At 41.4% G+C, this 18,617-nt stretch overlaps 1 protein-coding gene across 1 annotated transcript in view; it reads left to right on the top strand.

Annotated features, from left to right (window-relative positions):
- The first annotated feature begins 3,358 nt into the window (after positions 1-3,358).
- The window catches only part of ctnnal1 (catenin (cadherin-associated protein), alpha-like 1), a 55,755-nt gene continuing 40,496 nt past the window's right edge, over positions 3,359-18,617 (top strand). Inside the window, exon 1 of the mRNA XM_031729278.2 lies at positions 3,359-3,848. Coding sequence (XP_031585138.1) covers positions 3,753-3,848 — 96 coding nt within the window. The 5' untranslated portion in view covers positions 3,359-3,752. The remainder of the gene's footprint in view (positions 3,849-18,617) is intronic.

Genomic DNA, 18,617 nt, shown 5'->3' with positions numbered 1-18,617 from the left:
TTCTTCAAGGTGAAAGAAGTGGGATTATCTTGGTGCGCACTTGCGTGCGAGAATGCAAATTAAACTAATAACCATTTATGTGTGTCATCTCCACACGGTCCCATGTGTTTGTTATTTCAAACAGCAGAAAGCATCTCTGACAAACGAGGCAGCCTTCAGAAAAAGGAGGAAAAAAAAGGAAAAAAAGGTGATCTGGATGAAAACAGAATGATAATGAGGCTATGTGAGGTGTCCGTGATTATGTAACAGCAGAAATGGAGACGCGGAAAAGCCGAGATTGCAGGGCTGGGGTGTCTGCATGCCACTTTGCTGCTGCCTGGTTTTGTTTATGTACAATTAAATTTGTCTTGTCCCTGAGGGCGCCTCCTTGGCAGAAGGATAACATGACCCGCTTCTTATTAGCACTTGTACTTAACTCTCCTTTTTATTTTGAACATATTAAAATGTCTTTCCAGCCAGTGTCTGTTATTCTCTGCATATTGTTTTCACTCAGGCAGTGCAATATCCTCTGACCACACCACAGCTTGTATTAACATAAACACCTGGGATTAAACTCATCTAACATTACAAACAACTGAAACCTTTAAGCCGCAACATAACTATAGGTCAGTTAAATAAAAGCAATGCAAAGCCAGCTGAACAGCCAAACAGGACACCTCACCTCAGCCTGAACTCCTCTCTTTCACAGAGGTCTCTGCGGTCACTGTATCGTGCTAAGGGGATGAGTTCAGCTGCAGGTCTCTGTGAAGGCCATGGCAGCTTTACGTGCAAGACCTAAGTTCATCTGATCAGCACGCTGTAGGTTACAGTTTCCCCCGGAGGACATGAATTTCTAAGCTGTGCATAACAACTGCATTAAGCTGCTAAGAAAAACAATGAAAAATAATGTTGTGCGAATGTGTGAGGAAGATTGTGATCACAAACATGCGCATTAAAAGCATGCTTTCATGCAGGCATGGGTTGTTTCCTCCAGCTGAAAATGTTCTACTGTTTTAAAAAATGCAAGGGGAAAAAAATCCATCAACATTCCACCACAATCCTCCCTTTGAAATCCCCAAATTTCAATCTACTTATCCAGCAGGGGACTATGACCGAGTGCACTCATTTTACATCTTGTAGACTGCGAAATCACTATCTCTTTAGGCTCAGCAGTTCCCGTCCCAGGAGCTGTACAACCAGAAGGAATGATCCAGAGAGAGAGCGAGCGAGAGAGGGAAGTCAGCACTTCTAAAGCACGGGAAGAGACAGTAGCAGCTGTTAGCAACACAATCACACCACGCATAAGCATCTTTTATTTAATGAGCAATACCCTTGGACTGTGCGAGACGAACATACACATCAGGGGCTCCCTGCTTATGTGCCGTTTCAGGCAAATTGTCAAAATGGAGCATGCCTCAAAGAGATTAGAGGCAAAAGAGCAAATATTGAATATTCCAGAACAAATGAGATGCTGTTTAGAAAAACAAGCCAGTGTCACAGCTCGGATGTGGCGATGACAAAAAAAGGAAAAGGAAAGAAACAAGAACAGACACGCAACTGCGTTTGGTTGAGATTGTGTATTGGAAGCTATCCGTCTTGGTGATAACTAATCTATTTCAGTCAAAATGTTACAGGATGTATCATATTTCTTATCTCACTCTTCCACTCGAACTTAAATGCTGTGACCAGCATCATTTCAGCCAAAACAAGCTAATACACCACAATGCAAAAAGGAGCCCGAGTGGAGTTTATCGCCTTATCAGCTGGAAAAGAGCCTCAGTGCAGATTACCAAGAAACATACAGATACTATCTAGCTGGTAGTAGAGCCATTCATCAAGGTGGAACAGAACCTTGTCCACACAGCAGCCAACCTACTTGCATGCCTTCATAATGATGCATTGCAAACGTGTGTATTTGTGTGGGTGTGTACATGTCTGCTTGTGAATATATGTGTGTATGTGTGTGGAGTGAAACCAATGTAAACAGGGAGGGTTAAACTAAAGCATAGCTCTGGGGTTTTAAATAAATACTGGCTAGGCCTGAGAGTGGCAGACACATACACTCACACAAACACAATAGTTGTCTCCACTGCTGACACAAGAGTGCCAGCCAGCCACCATAGGTGATGATAAAGCAGGCAGCAAAAGGCGTCACTAACAGTGCCACGGTGCTTATAAGCCGTATCTGGTCTCTGCCATCTGCTGTGTTTGTAATGTGAATCGTTTCTCACCACTTGTCATCCACTGACTGCACTTGTAAAGTTAGAAATAGCTTCCGGACCGGCTTGAGGAAACGGAGAATTTTGGCAGTCGTTTGGTCGGCCTCGGATACAGGCAACCATAAAGTACATTCGGTTCTGTTCTGCGGATACAAGTCACCAGGTCACAAAATAAGAAGAGGCATTACAAGGATGAGACGTTTCCTCCTCATTTCGGAGTGTGAAAGAAAAGGTTTAAAGGTTTGTAGAATTCAAACATAGGCTGTGATCTGTAAAAGGACTGGACACCTGGGGAATTTGGGAGATACATCTGGGTAAGTTCAGTAGAGATACATGTTTTGACTCTCTCTTTTGGCCAAATAATGAAAACCAGGGGGAAAAAATGGTTGTAAAAGGAAGTCAGCGACACCTCTAACTGAAATGAATGTCATTAGTGATGCAAAGCTTTCATAACTAAATTTTCAGTCATTTATTAAAGTCTGCGTAAGAAATAACTGTTTTGATTGTAGGAATTCAGGCAGATCCGCTCGTTCCCTTTTGTTCCAGACAACAAAATATCAGCGTTCAATGCAGTTTAGCTGATTTCCACCAAAATAAGGAGGCAGAATTAAAACACAAGAACTTTACTGCAGGCTTACCAATGCAGTCACTCGAGAGCCCTTTTTAGTTTCACAGCCTAGAGGACATCAAATGGTACATCATGAAAATGAATGTTTTCCCTCAAGACAGACAAAGGGTAACATTTGTAACTTCATAAGATCCCAGTCCATGTGCTTTAGTACTGCCTGGTTTTAATTGGTATGTCTGGTGAGGCTTTCCAGAGGGAAAGTAAGGCATTCTCACACTCCAGGGGATAATATAGGATTCTGTGTCTCAGAGATCAAACCAGAACTGTGGTGTGAGGGAGGCTATGCCCCTTCCTCTCTGATGCCCAGAGCCATGAAATCTTCATTCATTTTCAAAAGCAATAAAAAAAAAGTACATTTACATCAATTAATGATGCATTTCCCTTTATAATGTCCCTTCTTCTAGGCGCACTATAGATCAATTTGAAATGTAATTAATACTTAAATGACGTAACTGTAATTGCCACGTGCGTGAACACGTACTGTATATTAAAACATAAATAGCTCCCGGATCATCACTGTGCAGTGCACACAATGATGAACTGCTCAGCGCTCCCCACTTGAGCAGTCAGCAGTGAAAACCCGACTGCGTGTGCGTGCTCTGTGCGTGGTTGCCCACAGTGGTGTGCTGCAGTCCGCTCCCTGCCGTAGTTGAGTAAAGTACATGGACATTAGCGGGCGCAGCGGCACAACCACCGAGCTGGAGTGGATTAAAACTGCGTGCGTGCGTGGAGAGCCACTCGACGACCGACTGCGAAACCCCCGGAGTGTAATCCCAAGTCCGTTACACCAGTTTGCAAATGCGAAACAGCAAAGCAGAGGCTCTCGGTAAACTCAGTTAGTGGCGTGCATTGTGTGTGCGTGTATGTGTGTGTGAGAGTGTGTGTCAATCAGGGAGAGAGCGAGAGAGAGAGAAAGCTCGGCGGGAATGGCTTCATCTCCGTGCGGCAACAGTAACTTTGATTCCGGTCTGGAAATCAAAACTCGCTCGGTGGAGCAGACGCTTATTCCTTTAGTTTCGCAGGTGAGTACTCCGGAAACCTAAATCGTGACGTTTAGTTGTCGTATCCGAAGCCCTTGCGCTCTCAAACCACACTTAGACTTTACAGCTGTGTCGAGCACATGACACCGATTCTGTTGTTTACCTATTTGTGCACTGTGTCTGCAGTGCGTGCTTCCTTCCCGTGCTGCGTTTAAAAGCAGTCCCACGTGTGAATAGTTCATCAAGTTACGACACTGTGGTCGTCCTGTAACTGTTGTAGAAAACGGAAAAGTAACAATACTCAAAGTTGTCTTAAGTTACAAAGGTGGGCACAGCCAAGTCTGAAGAAAATAAGCTGTGGATACGCTGAACGGGTAACTAGGGAAGTTTGTGATTTACAGAATTACATAACAGACTAGAACAATGCAGGGTAGTGAAACTGTTCACACCCAGAAGGCAATAAAATTAATTATGATGATGGTTCTTTATCTTTGTGAGGCGATCACAAACTCTCCAGGAAGTCTTCACACTCTTCAGAGAGTAGCCCAGAAGCAGTAAGAGTTTTCCCTGAAGTCCTCCTTCGCCACTCCTGAGCTGTCCCCGAGCTGTGGCTCTCTCTTCTCTAATTGAGCCACTTTAAAGCACGTGCTTTGTTTTTCAATAAACACGGGAAAATGAAGGACCCACTTAAGGCCACTGCACTCCTTCAGCAACTCTCCACTCTTGCACACTTTAACAGTCCCCGGATTAAACAAAACAAGGAGCTTAGGTCAATGAGTTAATGAATTGTTTTATTGTATTTTGGTTAGAAACTTGAGGCTGTTTGGGCCATTTTAGGCTTTGATTTGCATGACTATCTTCCGCTCTTGTTTCCAGCATGTCACAAAAAATGGGGAAGTCGTCTGCTCCTGAATAGGGAAGTGACCACTAGTCTTATAAATGCTAATATCCCCCTGTTTTGTAGGACAGGGTCGTGGTTTTCACTTGAAAGACAGTGGGAGAAATCAGCATCTCACTGCTGGGTTAACAGAGGCTGGATAATACCACACTGGGAGGCCCATGACACTGTCCCTGCCCCTCCTGTGCTCACTGACAACCTGCTTCCTCCCTCTCATTGCACAGGCTCATTTGGAAAAAAAAAAAGGTCATCCTGTCCCGAATAGATATGGGTTACTTATCAGAAAAGGACATCTGTTAGAGGGATGTGCTTTCCATGTAGTATGATAAATCAGGGCTAAATCTGTGCAAGTGTATGCAAGCAGGAGTTGGGGGAACAATATTCACACTAAGTACTGCTGGAATAATGCGCAAAAGTGTACAATAAAAGTCCCATCCCTTGTGTTAGTGTAATATTTACAGTCCAGCAAACTTATGGTGCACTCCTGCCCGCTGAGTTATTGGCTGGGCTCCCGTCTGTAGAGGGGTAAACTGTAATATGCATTCAGCTTATTACAGTCCATAGAGGGCCTCAAGGACAGTGTTTCCTAATTTTCTTTTTTTCTCAGTGTAAGGCATGTCCCCATAGCAACAGAGCTCTGCAATGCTGAAAGAAACCACATTTTCAAGGACCGTCAACTCCATATGTAATATTTTGTTGTCGTTTTGTCATAAGAACAAGGTCACTGTTAACTGATACACAGGTCTTTGTGTGCAAAAATGCACAAAACTTTTTTGTTTTGTTTTTTTTAAAGAAATTATTCTGAGTATGAAATGATTAGTCTATTTTACAGAAGCAATAATTTTGACAATCTGATTCTGACAGTGGATGTTATTTGAATTTAGATTTTGAAACTAGACTTTCTCTCGGGGCTTAAGTCAGCCTTTTCTTCTGTTTGTGGAGATGCAATAGATTCAAAGAATAATTGCTTAAGGTAGAAAATTGTTTGTATGATTCTGATTTCCTAAAAATAGTTTCCACAAAAAAACCCAACAAAAAAACGAATGTTATAGTGAACTGCTTTACGGAGTCAGTTGGATTTTACATGGATTGCTTAGTAAATCTCAAGCATTAGGTGTGGTAGTTTCTTTACAGATTGTAAATAATCAGTTAAATTGAATGAAATTATAAAATTGTTTAAGTTAAGTCATTAATTTTAAAGGGTTATGATGGTTATTCTGACACTGATTGTTGTAAATATGTGGTTTTTGGTGTTTGTGCATGCTAGGACAGTTCTAGGTTATAGTTCGTAACAATTGGGACCCTGATTTGAGTAATCATGACCAGCTAGCCTTCATTTTCTGTCTAAAATGCAGTGAATAGAGCAGCAACAAAGCTGTTGTCTTGTCATAATTCAAGAAGGACAGTAAGCTTTATTCTGATTGTAAGGATGGTGACTTGCAGGTGTCATGATATGATAATAAACTGCTTATTGAGATTCCAGAAGAAATGTGCAATATCTAAATTAATGAAAAAATAATAATTAATGGCAACAAAACAACTGTTAGTATTCGAAATACTTTTTCCAGTAAGAAACTGCTGTTGTAGATTACAGTAGGTACACTGGAAAATAACGGCTAATATATCTTCAAGAACTTCACCGTAATTTACAGGAAAACAATCCTGAACGCTTGCTGTTTATGTGTTTTTGTGTGTGCACTGAATGAGAGAAGAAGAAATCTGTGGTTCGTGTACGCTTTGTGAGAAAAGTCAGTAGAAAGACTGATGGTTAACCCAGCTGTGATAATAAAATTACCTGGCTTCAGGTGTGTATGATAACTTTGTTAACGGCCTTATGTGACATTTCTGAGAATGAGTATTGCCATACATGCGCATCAATTGAATTAGTGTACTTAGAAACACTGACTGTGAGGGCTGTGTTCTGCAGCTTGTCTTCTTAAGGAGCGTTGTATGTATGCGTGTGTGTGTTTGTGTGTGTGCGCGCACACGCGTGTGTGTGTGGATCTCATAACTATCAAAGCGGAAATGAAAAAGCAGTGTCAGTCTGAGAGCCTATGTTTGATAAGGTTTTATGTATGTTTACTCTCCCCTTTTATTTTTTAATTATTTATTTCCTCTCCTCTCCTTTCCACTCCTCTCCTCTCCTCTCCTCTCGCCTTGTTGACGTTGATATCCTCAGGCCTCTGTTATCAGCTTCACTCCCACCAGGGTGTAATTATAGGCCAGGGGAACCTCCCTGTCTTGCACTTCATACATATACACAAACTAGATGGATGCACGCTGTCCCACCTACGTCTTTCCTTTTTATGCTTGTATGTTCTCCTGTCATACTGATTATTTTGTGTATGCATTTTTTTGTTTGTTTGGGGGTTTTTTGCGCCAGTAGGTCAGAGTCATTCCCAATTTTCCAGCTGGTCTGAGATTCTGCAATTTAAATGAGTCCTGTTTTCTTAATGGACCACCTGGATGCTTTCGGGCCGCATTCTTTATCATTTTGACCAGTTCCTTCCTTTTCTCCTTCGACTTCTTTTTTCTAACTACAAAATGCATTTTCTTGATTTCTAAATGACACATTCTCCTATGTTAATACAAATTTTGTAAAATGTTTTGCTTCACCTTTGCCATCGGTTTTGTATTCAGGGGCATGGTGAGGCTAATGAGTTGCTCTGGTGGTGGTCAAAATGTAATGGCCATCATGCAGAGAGAAGGGGAAACTAAAGCAAACATGTCTGCTGTTGTGTGTGCGCGCTACCTGTGATGTGGTCTATAGCCAGCTGGAAGGCAATTAGCAATACTCTGGATGCTTTTTCCTTGAGATCCGATTCCTGTTTTGAAGTGGTAATTAGTGAAAAAAAACAAACCAGTTATGTTCCTGGGCTTTTATAATTGAGGTGTGTTTTCCTATTAAAAACACAGCAGCCCAGTCTGGGTGCGGACATGGTGGTCCACACTGATGAAGTGTAAAGGTGCCGTTTTGAAGCAAAGACTTGTGGGAACGAATAGGAGCTTGGGAATAATCTCTAAGACTTTGATCAGATTGGTGTACGTTAAACACTCGTGACACCCTGGCCTTGTGATTACATAGCTCAGCTGTCTCCATCATTTTTCTTCAGGCCCGAGCCAGGAGTTTCTTAAAAGATTTTCTCCTATAATTGGGCCTGGAAAATCCGTTCTCTGTCCGAGTTTGTTAGCATCGACTTTGTCATGCTTCCAGGGGTTCTGTGGTGCTTGCAGTTTTGCTTTCTGAAATGTTAAAGAACACTGTGGGTAAAAAAAGCTTTCCCGTGTTCTTTTTGCTCTCAAACTGGATTGAAATGGCATATTTATCACCCAAACAAATGCTCAGGGGAAAGTCAGAGGATGTGATTTTCTCAAAGCTTTGCCATTTTGTCACATAAATTTCAACATTAAACAAAAAAGCTGACAAAACGCGCTTCATAAACATACTCCAAACTTAACGGCTTCGTAAGCACGGCCATCAGTCAAATTTCCATTCCGCCCTCTGGAAATATTGGAAATTGAGTTTTACTGAGGTACGAGGCTCTATTTCCTTCCTAATGTTCCTGGTCCTATAGTAGAGTGACATGACAAACGTCCAGGTAGTGAAGTTGTTTTTTATATCCAGACAGAGAGGCATTACTGTTGCCATGAGCCCTAACAGATCTCCGTCCTCGAGTCGTATGATGATAATGGAGACAAATGGGCCCCTGGCATGAAAGTAAAACCACATGAGGATAGCAACGCACTCCAAGCTTGCACGTGAATACACACTCATGTACCGGAGTATATGAACATAACAAGATTGGGACAACATATGCCTTTATTGTAAATGTGGGAGATGGGTGGGGAATTCCACAGTGGTTTGAACGTCTTTGTATCTGTGTACTCTGGTCTGTGTGTGATTGTCTGCTCATGGATAATAGAATCTACACAGATGTGTGGTGGTGGGATTGTGGTTTCGTGTGTCATCGTCTCTGTTTTGTGTTCTGCTGCTACAGGTTGTCACCCCGTCCAAGTTCAACCCACTGTGGTCGTGACTAAAACGGAACGCCTGATAACACAATCTGAGATCAACCTTTTTTCCTGTTACGTCAGTATCAGTGAAAGATGCTGATTAATGGCCACGCTATTTACACAAACACTCCCAATCACCAGTGTTGGGAAGGTTACTTTTAAAATGTATTCCACTACAGATTACAGAATACATGCCCCAAAATGTAGTTTGTAACTTATTCTGTTAAGTTACTCAATGCAAAGAAAGTATTCTGAATACTTTAGATTACTTAATATATTGTCATGCTTCTACAACTACATGAATGTACTATTGCTGTGTGATTTATTACGATTACTGAGGGTTACTCGCCACCAAGCTAACATTAGTAGCTAAAGTTAGCTTAGTTCATAGACTGCTTTCCGAACAGAACATGATTATTTGCAGCTAGCAGGTTTTTAATGCTATCCAACAAGTCTAACAGTCTGCAGTCTATGAACTAACCTCAGCTAATGGCAGCTAACAATGTTAGCTTGGTGGCGGGTAGCCTTTAGTAATAGTAATAAATCACACAGCAATAGTACATCAAAGATACTGAAGTGGCACATAACCCAGGTAGCTACCACAACTAAAACATGGTAGTTGCAGTAGGCTAGCGAACTTACTTCCAGATGTTTCTGTAGGTTGGAGGGGGAGGCTTTTGACGCTGAACGCAGCTTGGTTGCTGGCAAACAGAGTTTGCATTGCACGGTCAGATTTCGCCCATCCCTTTTTTCTTTAAATGTGAAGTGGTGTCGGAATTTCCAAGTAAGAAATGCATTCCTGCCCATGCACTGCTGGCTCTGTTGTGCTGGCTCCGGGTCCATTGTGTAACTGATGCCACCAACATTAACATGACGCTTACATTAGAGCCTCTAATTGCAACAATGTGTGGAATTACCAAAATTAGAGAGGGGATAGCCTAACATATGAAACAGGAAAAGACCGCCATGAAATCCATTTATTTCAACAAAGTAACTGTATTCCAATTATCACCTTTTTAAACCGTAACTGTAATGGAATACAGTTACTCATGTTTTGTATTTTAAATACGTAACACCGGTACATGTATTCCATTACTCCCCAACACTGCCAATCACTCATATTTCCATACACTATATACCCTTTGTCCCCTCTAAAGAAACTGGGAGATCATGCGGTTTTGCGGGTTGGTTCTGCACATGGGCCCTCAGCTGGTTTAAACATCTAATATAGGAATCGCAGTGAGCCTGACTCGCATTATTGTTGAATAAATGATGCTCTTTGGCATGTCCTTGTTCAGCAGTAGGAAGTAAACAGTCAACAAGCCTGTTTCATCAAAGTGAAATGAGATGTAATTCCACTCGGCTCCCCTTGTTTTCTAGTAAAGTGGTTGCATTAGGCAGCTAACTTTGTCAATTTGGAGAATTCACATTCTCTCTTCTGATGATTAAATCCACTCTTCTAAACCTCCCACCCTCACTTTCTCTCATATTCACTTTTCATTGCATTTCTCTCACACAAACACGCACTCAGTGTCATGTAAACACACATGTGCAGAGCTTAAATGATCAGTGTTTCCCCCTTGTCCCCTCAAGCGGTCTTTTCATTATTGCTATCAGGGGAGTCATTACAGATTGCTGTTCTCTTTAAGTGCAGATAAAAGGGTCTGTCTCACATGTCGAACCGTTGACCTTTCCACGGTTAATATACTTCCAGATGAGAAAAGTGCTTTTTTTTGCCTGTGTGTGTGTGTGTGTGTGTGTGTGTGTGTGTGTGTGTGTGTGTGTGTGTCTTCATTTATATGTGTGTGCACCTGAAACCTCCAAATAACCTGGCCCAATGGGATCAGTCACCTAGAGGGAACAGCAGAGTTAATTTAATGGTGCAAGAAGGCAATCTCACGCTCTGCAATTTAAGTTATTTGAAAGGTGAGGCTAATAGCAGAAGCTGCTTTTAATTGTCTAAGGAGAAGCCACTGCCTCTGACCGAGATGTATGGCTATAGCTTAAAGGCTGATAAAGTATTGATTAAGCACCTCTCCCATCATCAGTCAGCCTCAAATTGCTTTCATTCAGTCTTTCGTTCACCATCAAATGAAAATGGGAACGGACTCATTTTGTCAGTTTGTGAAAACTTGGGTCCGAGTTGTTTGCAGTAACACTGACAGTTTGGTTTTTATCCGTCAAGGTTTTACAATTTTCCGCCGTCAGATTCCTGAGAGAAGAAGTGACAATAACAAAACTGCTGTTAGTGGATTCTTATCACGACTAACCAGGATATTATTTTCGTAAAGATATGTTGCCATGCATTTTTTTTTCTCTTTGCAAATTAACATTATTTTTTTTATTTCTGTTATCACCGCAATTTCGCTGAGCTCACTGTTAATATGCCACCGTGTTCACGCTCTGTGTGTGAACGATCCTCGAAGGCCTGCAGAGGCTCTTAGGTGCTTATTATTCCTGTTTAATATCAAGTGATTGTCTGGCCCATTGCCGCCCTGTGTTTACAGTATATTTTTCTGAGTTATGATGATGAGGTAGTCATGAGACGTCTCGTAAGTATGAGCACACAGGAGGAAATCTCTCTGTCAGTGAAGATGTGATGCCTAATGTGGCGTAATGTTTTGTGTTGTCCAGCCTCACACCCTGCGGATTAAGATGGATGTATAAACACATGGCTGAAGCACAAACAAGGACATATGTATTAATAAACCTCACAACCGTTTCCTTGGCTCTCATTCTGTAGCTGCACATAAGGAATATTTTACTAAAATAGCACAGATACAGGTTGAATAGCTTTCTCTTTTTTTAAACTGTGCTCGCTAAGAAGTAAGATATAGTGTTGCTATACATGCTGTTAGGACATGCAGACTGAAGAGTGAGACAGGGCAGGCCTCTTACTGTAATCTTGTAGGCATGCACTCTATTTGCCTTGTCATGTACTGCTAGAGATATGACATGATATATCTATATTATCTGCTGCCTGGACAACCGCAGGTAAACACATCACTGTTTGGCAGGCAGCTGTTTGTTTCTTGTTGTTTTCCTCTTTGTGTGTTTGTGGCTGAGCATTGTGATCATTCTGGTCTTGAGCCCATGAGATTGACCTGACAGTTTTTCACACTGTGGGGTTTAGAGGTTAAGCTCTGCAAATCCTGGTTACGACAGGAAACCTTTCTACGTTTCCAGGTAAACCATTTCACCATCCTATAGTTTCATGGTAAGGGTGACGTCTTTATATAAAAGTGGAGGTTGCTGTCACTGAAAATATCGCACCAGTCGGTGTTACTATTCCTTCCTGTACTTGATCAGCCGGTCCTTGTCACGATCTTCTTACCTCTGTCCTCCTGGCTTGCTGCACTGTAAGGAAAGTAGAAATATCTCAAAGTGAAAAACTGTCTAGGAAACGAAGCAGTCTTTAAGCATTAGTTGGATATAGGTATTATTATCTTTTTGATCATGTATTATCTATAAAGGTTATCTGACACTCATCCCAGAGCTGTCCAAGTCTTCCTGTTTGTTCTTCTCTCCTTCTCCATCAGCAACATTGCTAACTTTACCTCCGAGGAATCCTTCAGCCTGGCTTGTATGTGTTAATTGCTTTCTTCAAGCGTCTTTGAACTTCTCCCCCCTCGATAATGAGTTCTTTTAAAGAGATGAGTTTTGACATGACAGAACAAAGACAGTGTGAAGGGCACAGGGAACATAGAATACCAAACATTTTCTGTAATTCAGAACAATTTCAAATATTTCAAAGTTGCCATGTCACCTCTACCATCACTTAATATCTGCACTGTTTGATTAAAAATTGATTTTTTTATTTTAGCTTCTTTGTTAATCTTTTGATTACTTAAATGATATATTTCGCTTTACACTAAATTGGGAAGCGTGCCACTTTTAATTCAGTGCGATATCACTTTTAGTGACTACTTCAACCTCAAGCAGTCATGTTGAGTGACTGATCACCTCACTTTGTTGGGTGATTCAGGGTGTGTCTGTAAGGAAGTATCAGTATGTAAGATGCTGTAGCACCTCGTTTGTATGTCTTCCACCCTTCTTCTGTTGCTCTGCCCAATTTCCTGATTTCGTTTTCCTGTCACACCCCTTTCTCTTTTGGTCTTTAGTTCTGCCTTTAGCCTTGTGCCTGTTTTCTTCTCACCGCTCTCCACTTACCTTTCAGTTTTCTAACTATTAATCTCAACTTCTCCAGAGAGTTAGGGGCTCTGTATCACCTCATTAATTATGCAGCTTGCTGAAAACCTAGCCAGAGGCTGCAGGTATAGCCTCAGCTGAATAGCTCAGCCCAATCATTTCTTTGGATCTTTCCCTTTTTCTTCTCTACCGTAAAATGAGACGCAATCTTCGGCCCTGCACCCATTCTGAAAAACACTAATGGGAATAGCATGTAACCAGCTGAGCCAGATTTGGCAGTCTCTTTCTCTGACATAGAATGGACGAAGATGATGCTATTCTTACCACGTTTTGTCTGACCGTCACATATCTTCAGGGGAAATGTTTTCTGAAGGGAATGCAGTGTTGAAAGCACAGCTGTAAAGAGATCGGATCTTGGACATTTTGAAAAGACTTTGTATCAAGAATGGGTTTATATAATTTTAACTTGCAGGATTGAGCTATGTTTGTAATTGTCAGATTTCCATGGGCTAACTATAATGAAATGGGAAAAGCAATACATTCCCCTGCCTCTCAACTAGACTTTTATCCTTTTGATGAGCTCCAGCGAGATTGTCTAAAGCTGCGTCCACACCGGAAGCGATGTGGTGACCGTATAAAGTGAAAGAAACTTCAAGTAAGCAACTATAAGTAAATATGCGTAAAATACCCACTGGCGGCACAAAGTGGGAGGGACCCAAGATGAACTTTTCTCAAGTTAGAAGTCAACCAGTGAGAATGTACCATACTGTTGATTGACAAATGACCTTGTAGTAAATACGTTAATAGGTTACCTAGGCAACAGGAGGCTAGGATGTGAGCGACCAGCTGTCAGCTTCACAGTAATGCACGATGACTGAACCACTTCCAGTGTGGGTACAACTTTAGACTACAGCTGGAGATGGTAGTTCTTGTTCTGTGGGCTCGGTGTAGGAGCCCGTGAAATAGATAATCAGCTTCTGAATGTTCTGGTTAGAGCAGAACGTCTGTCAACAGGTGCAATGGATAAAAGTGGCATACAACAACATCCTTTTGTAGAAGCAGCCAAAAGAAATCAAGGACCACCCCAGCAATCTCGCCACAGCAGTCTGATTAGCAGCGCCAAAAACCTTCAGAATAACAGTGAGGCAATTGTCCCGTAGTACATCGATGGCGGATGGCATTATCTCAGACCCATGAAAAGTAAGTCACCCATACACTCAGGTGCCTATCAATATACCTGGGCAGCCTGCCAGGTAAAGTCCGTGTGCGGCAAACACTCTGACACCTAGCTCTATTGGTATGAGGAAGATGTTCTCATCTTGTCACCGTTTCTAGATGACTGGAGCAAGCGGGTGACAGCTGGGGCCAGTCAGCCGGGATTCATAGCCCAGTGTGTACATGCGTACTTAAGGACACATACTCCCAGTACCAACACCTATAAATAAGTTAAAGTCACTCTCCTCCTATAAATAAAGTTCTAGTTGTTCTGGGCATTTCGCTGGATCTGCTATCTGAATGACTGAAAAGAGCTCTTGATATGAAAACTAATATCAAAACGTGAGTGTGAGAGTTAGTGATTTTAGAAAAGAGTGTTTACCGCATTGTGGGTGGGACGTCTATGGGTTGCAGGTACTGGTTCATATTAATGTCGTTTGATGTTTAAATTCTGCACTGATAGACCTCAAACCACTTGAAGACATAGGTATGTGTCATGTAGTGAAAGCACGTTCCCGAAGCCCCTGTGAGAATGTGTCAGGGAGTCTGTGTGTGTCACAACACAGGCCTTTATACAGCATGAAGTTAGGGGGGGCTGCATTCCTTTAAGGGCTCAAGTTTCGAGCTCCCACAATATGCATGTGTGCATGTGTGTGTGGTGTCTGAAATTGTGCCTCCATGTTCTTTAAAGGGCATCACGACTGAGGTCAAAAGTCAGAGTCTCAAAGGGCGAAACCTTGATTCTGGCTGGTATGCATGTGTTTGTCTGCCCCCCCCCCCCTTCATTCATCGGTGAATCATCCAGCTCAGCCTATAACTTTCTGTGTTGTGGCTTCTGATGTTTGGGCTGACACACTTCATTGCTTTATTAATGCAGTCCTTCACTTTCTAAAGTCTCTTTCTTCTCACATGTCAAACCTTCAAGACCACATTCTTAGGAATTTATCTCCTTCTGGGCAAGAATGTATCTTGCTCTGGGGCTAGTTTGTAGCTGCGTTGGCTTTTGTCTACACCTGACAACTCGCATTTCTAAATGCTTCCTTTCATTTTGTAAGAAGTTGACACTCCCCCCCCCAAAAAAAGAAAAAAACGTAGGAGGCCAGAAATCCCGGAGGTAGCTTGTGGAAATCATTTTGGTGGTTTTCATCAGATTTGACCTTCAATAGGCAGCTGAGAAATGAAGCACATTTTTCTTTGTCACTTTGCTTTTTCATTCACAAAAAAACAAGCCGTGATTAGTTTCGGAGCAGGCCAGTGTTTCTGACAGGTGCATTTGGTCAGCTTCCCCTGCTCCTGCAGAACATGCTGTTGCTGAGGGAGGCTGTCACGGAGCCTGGTTAGGCCGCTTTCACACACTTTTCACTGCACACTACTACTTGTATTAGTTGTCCATTACTTGTAATTACCAATTACGATGACTGATGGAATGTTTTGCGGGCTAAGTTGGCAAGCAGTTCGGATTTTCCTATTGAGGATTTTATACAGTTACCCAGTCATTAAACATGGCTCAGCATGAGGACAACCTGAGGGGGGTGACTTACATGTGTTTTGGTTGTATTGTTCATAACTTCGGGTTTCGTAGGGGGGCAGTCGTCGTCATGCAACACCGCATTCATGAAAATCACCCAAAGACAAATATTGACTGCAATGTTCCAGGCTAAATAATAAGTCAACACTTCTAAACGAACTCTCCTGTCTTTGTTTTACTCGCAGGATGTTGGTTTGCGAGCTTGTGATGATGTGAGAATATAAACTTTAATACCCCTGATTGTTTGGGGTTATACTTGTGGTTTCATCTAAATAGATGTTGCTTGATGATGGATCTGGAGATGGATTTCGAGCAAGTTGCTTGCGGTTATTGTTCCAACTTTTATATTTCTTGTACACAAGATACTCATCAATCTTTAGTGGTGGCTCAGGAGGTCTTGATTGAGATAATTAAAGGGCAGAATGAGGACTACGATAAAAGGCTCATCAGGAGCTGGAGTTTTCCTTTTTCATGTGCTTTCAAATGTTTCAACAGCACAGATAAATCTTAGAGGGAAGTCAGATGCAAGGACAAAGCAGATACAGTGCTTAGGGCCACGTTGTGTGTGTTTTTTCTTTTTTTTTATGGGTTCAGAGGTTTCAAAGAAAAAGATTTGCCATAGTCAATTTAAATTTCTACACCCCATGTTTCTTTTGAAGGTGTATGAAGGGTGAGATTGACTAAAATATTTAACTTCTAGGAAGAAAATTGTTTCCATGTTTGACTTTGTGCTGCTTCTCTGCTGTTATACCCGCTACAGAATACCAGAGACCTTTTAGACTGCAGGTTTAAGTTATTCATCAGTTGGAAATTTTGGTCTGTTTATGCACACCAACAACGGACCATGTCTGCAAATGAAGACATCCACTAAAATGGTTTATTTTCTTTACTCCTTCTCGATATGCAACGACTTGCCCAAAATGAATGTTACGAAACAAAACAAGACTTAGTGTCTAAGCAAAGGCTTCTGAGCAACGCTGTCTGGAATTTGTAACCTGCTTCTGGATGTGACAAGAGATTGAAGACTTCACATATCATGAGTCATGTCTTGATGGGTTTTTTTTTTCTTCAGTGTTTTGCCGTCTTTGTGACATTGACTTGCCAGATTAAATAACTGCTGTACTCTCGTGAGGCTTTCTTGGGGTGGGGTAGGGAGGGGGTTTGGGCCATGGGGTGGACGTCACTGTGAAACTTCTCGGTCTTCAATGGAACAAAGAGCTCAGTGTAGCCTGGAGAAATCTCTAGCTGCATATGGTGTACGTTTCCAAATGGGTGGGATCTCATCTGCATTGCCTCGCTGCCTGAGCCAGAGATGTCTTTGATATTGCATCTTGGATGTTTTGCAAAAACGTGCTTAGATCAAAGATATCAGTGCTGCCAGGCTGGCTGTCTTGGTTTTACTTTGATAACAGCTTGATCCATGTAAAAACAGTTAGATCCAAGTAATTAGCGTCATTGTCCGCTATTCTTTCTGTCTGTTTTGAGTTCGTTAGAAGCTGACATGGCATGGTTTACGCTCTGAAAGAGACTAGGATATGCTTCCTAGAAGTTTTCAGTAGATGAGGGTTTTGGGCATCTTTTTGATGTAAGCAGGAAAATCTAAGCTTTTTTTTTTTTTTGCTTTTTTTTTGCTTTTTTAATTTCATATAAATTTATTTGTTATACTATTTGTAAGTGGTAGTCTGTTACAGGTGTGCCAGCATTATTATGATGCTGGGAAAAAAATACTTTAGCACCATTCAGGCCGGAGCCACTCTTATAAAATATGAAAGGAGATATGTTTTGATTTCATTATTTAATATTCTTTTGAAAGGAGAACTTCATCTGCATTGTGTAATAAAAGTGTCTCTCTCTCAGCTATAAACTCTCAGATGGTTTTAGCGAATTACTTTTTGTACACTTTATGAATACTGCTTTTCAGCAGGTGACTTTTTTTTGACTCCCCCAAAACATTTTTCATACTTGCAAAAACTTGAATCCACTCTGCATCATGTAGGACAGAAAATAGTCTCAGTAATACTGTACAGATGTTACTGAATAATTTATCATATTCACATGTAAGCAGCATTCAGTATGAGATTCAATCTTGAAACTGAGGCTAGGTGATAAAACTGCCTCCTGTTATTCCAAAAAAACAGCAAATGCGAAACTTCAGCTTGGCATAAAAACTCAGAACGGAGAAAAATGGCTACACTGACACTTTTTATTATTATTTTTGAATCATAATTTATGTCTATATGCAATGTGTCTTTGATACAGCAGTTGCAACACTTAGCACACACTCAGTCAGATGCACGAAAAAAACAAACACTGCTCTTAGTAAAAATAATGAGCTAAATGTTAACTAGCGTCGCTAAACGTAAAGAGAGCTGATGTCCTAATTGGAATTTTTTGGCACATATGATGCTGTGAATTTGTCCAAATGAAGTTGTAAGGAACTTTAATCTAAAATTACAATTTTGTAAGGTCAGCAGTCTCACGAATCCCAAGCCTAGAATAGCTGCAGATGTGCGAGTGATGCTAACGATTTCCCAGACTTTATGCTAACTAACTGGTGGCTATAACTTCAGTGCTCTCAATTTTGATATGAGAATATTAAAACTTCTAGGTCTTTTATCTATACAAACAGTTGATTTTCTTCTACTTATCCAGTTTAGGGTCAGCTCGTGACCACACCCTACATGTGTTGGCAGGCTGTTGCAGAAAGTACACCTAGCAGTCTTTGGACTGTGGGAGGAAGCCAGAGTACCTGGAGTGAACCCATGCAAACACGGGGAGAATGTGCAAATCGAACTCTGCAGTAAATTCTAATGGCTCCACGTGCACAGCAGTAGAGCCAGCGCAAGGGGTCTTTTCATAACGTGTAGCTTTTTAAAATCATTATAAAGGGTTTCACTTTTCAGTGAGGCTGTGTAATTAATAGCTGACAATAAATTAGCAGTTTTTAAAAAAAAAATTACTATTGTTGTGCTGCGACAGTGAAGGGTTTCAAAGCAAAACAAGGTCC

The sequence above is a fragment of the Oreochromis aureus genome, linkage group 22 (assembly GCF_013358895.1).
Source record: "Oreochromis aureus strain Israel breed Guangdong linkage group 22, ZZ_aureus, whole genome shotgun sequence".
Lineage (NCBI taxonomy): Eukaryota > Metazoa > Chordata > Actinopteri > Cichliformes > Cichlidae > Oreochromis > Oreochromis aureus.
This window is presented reverse-complemented; position numbering and strand designations above follow the sequence as displayed.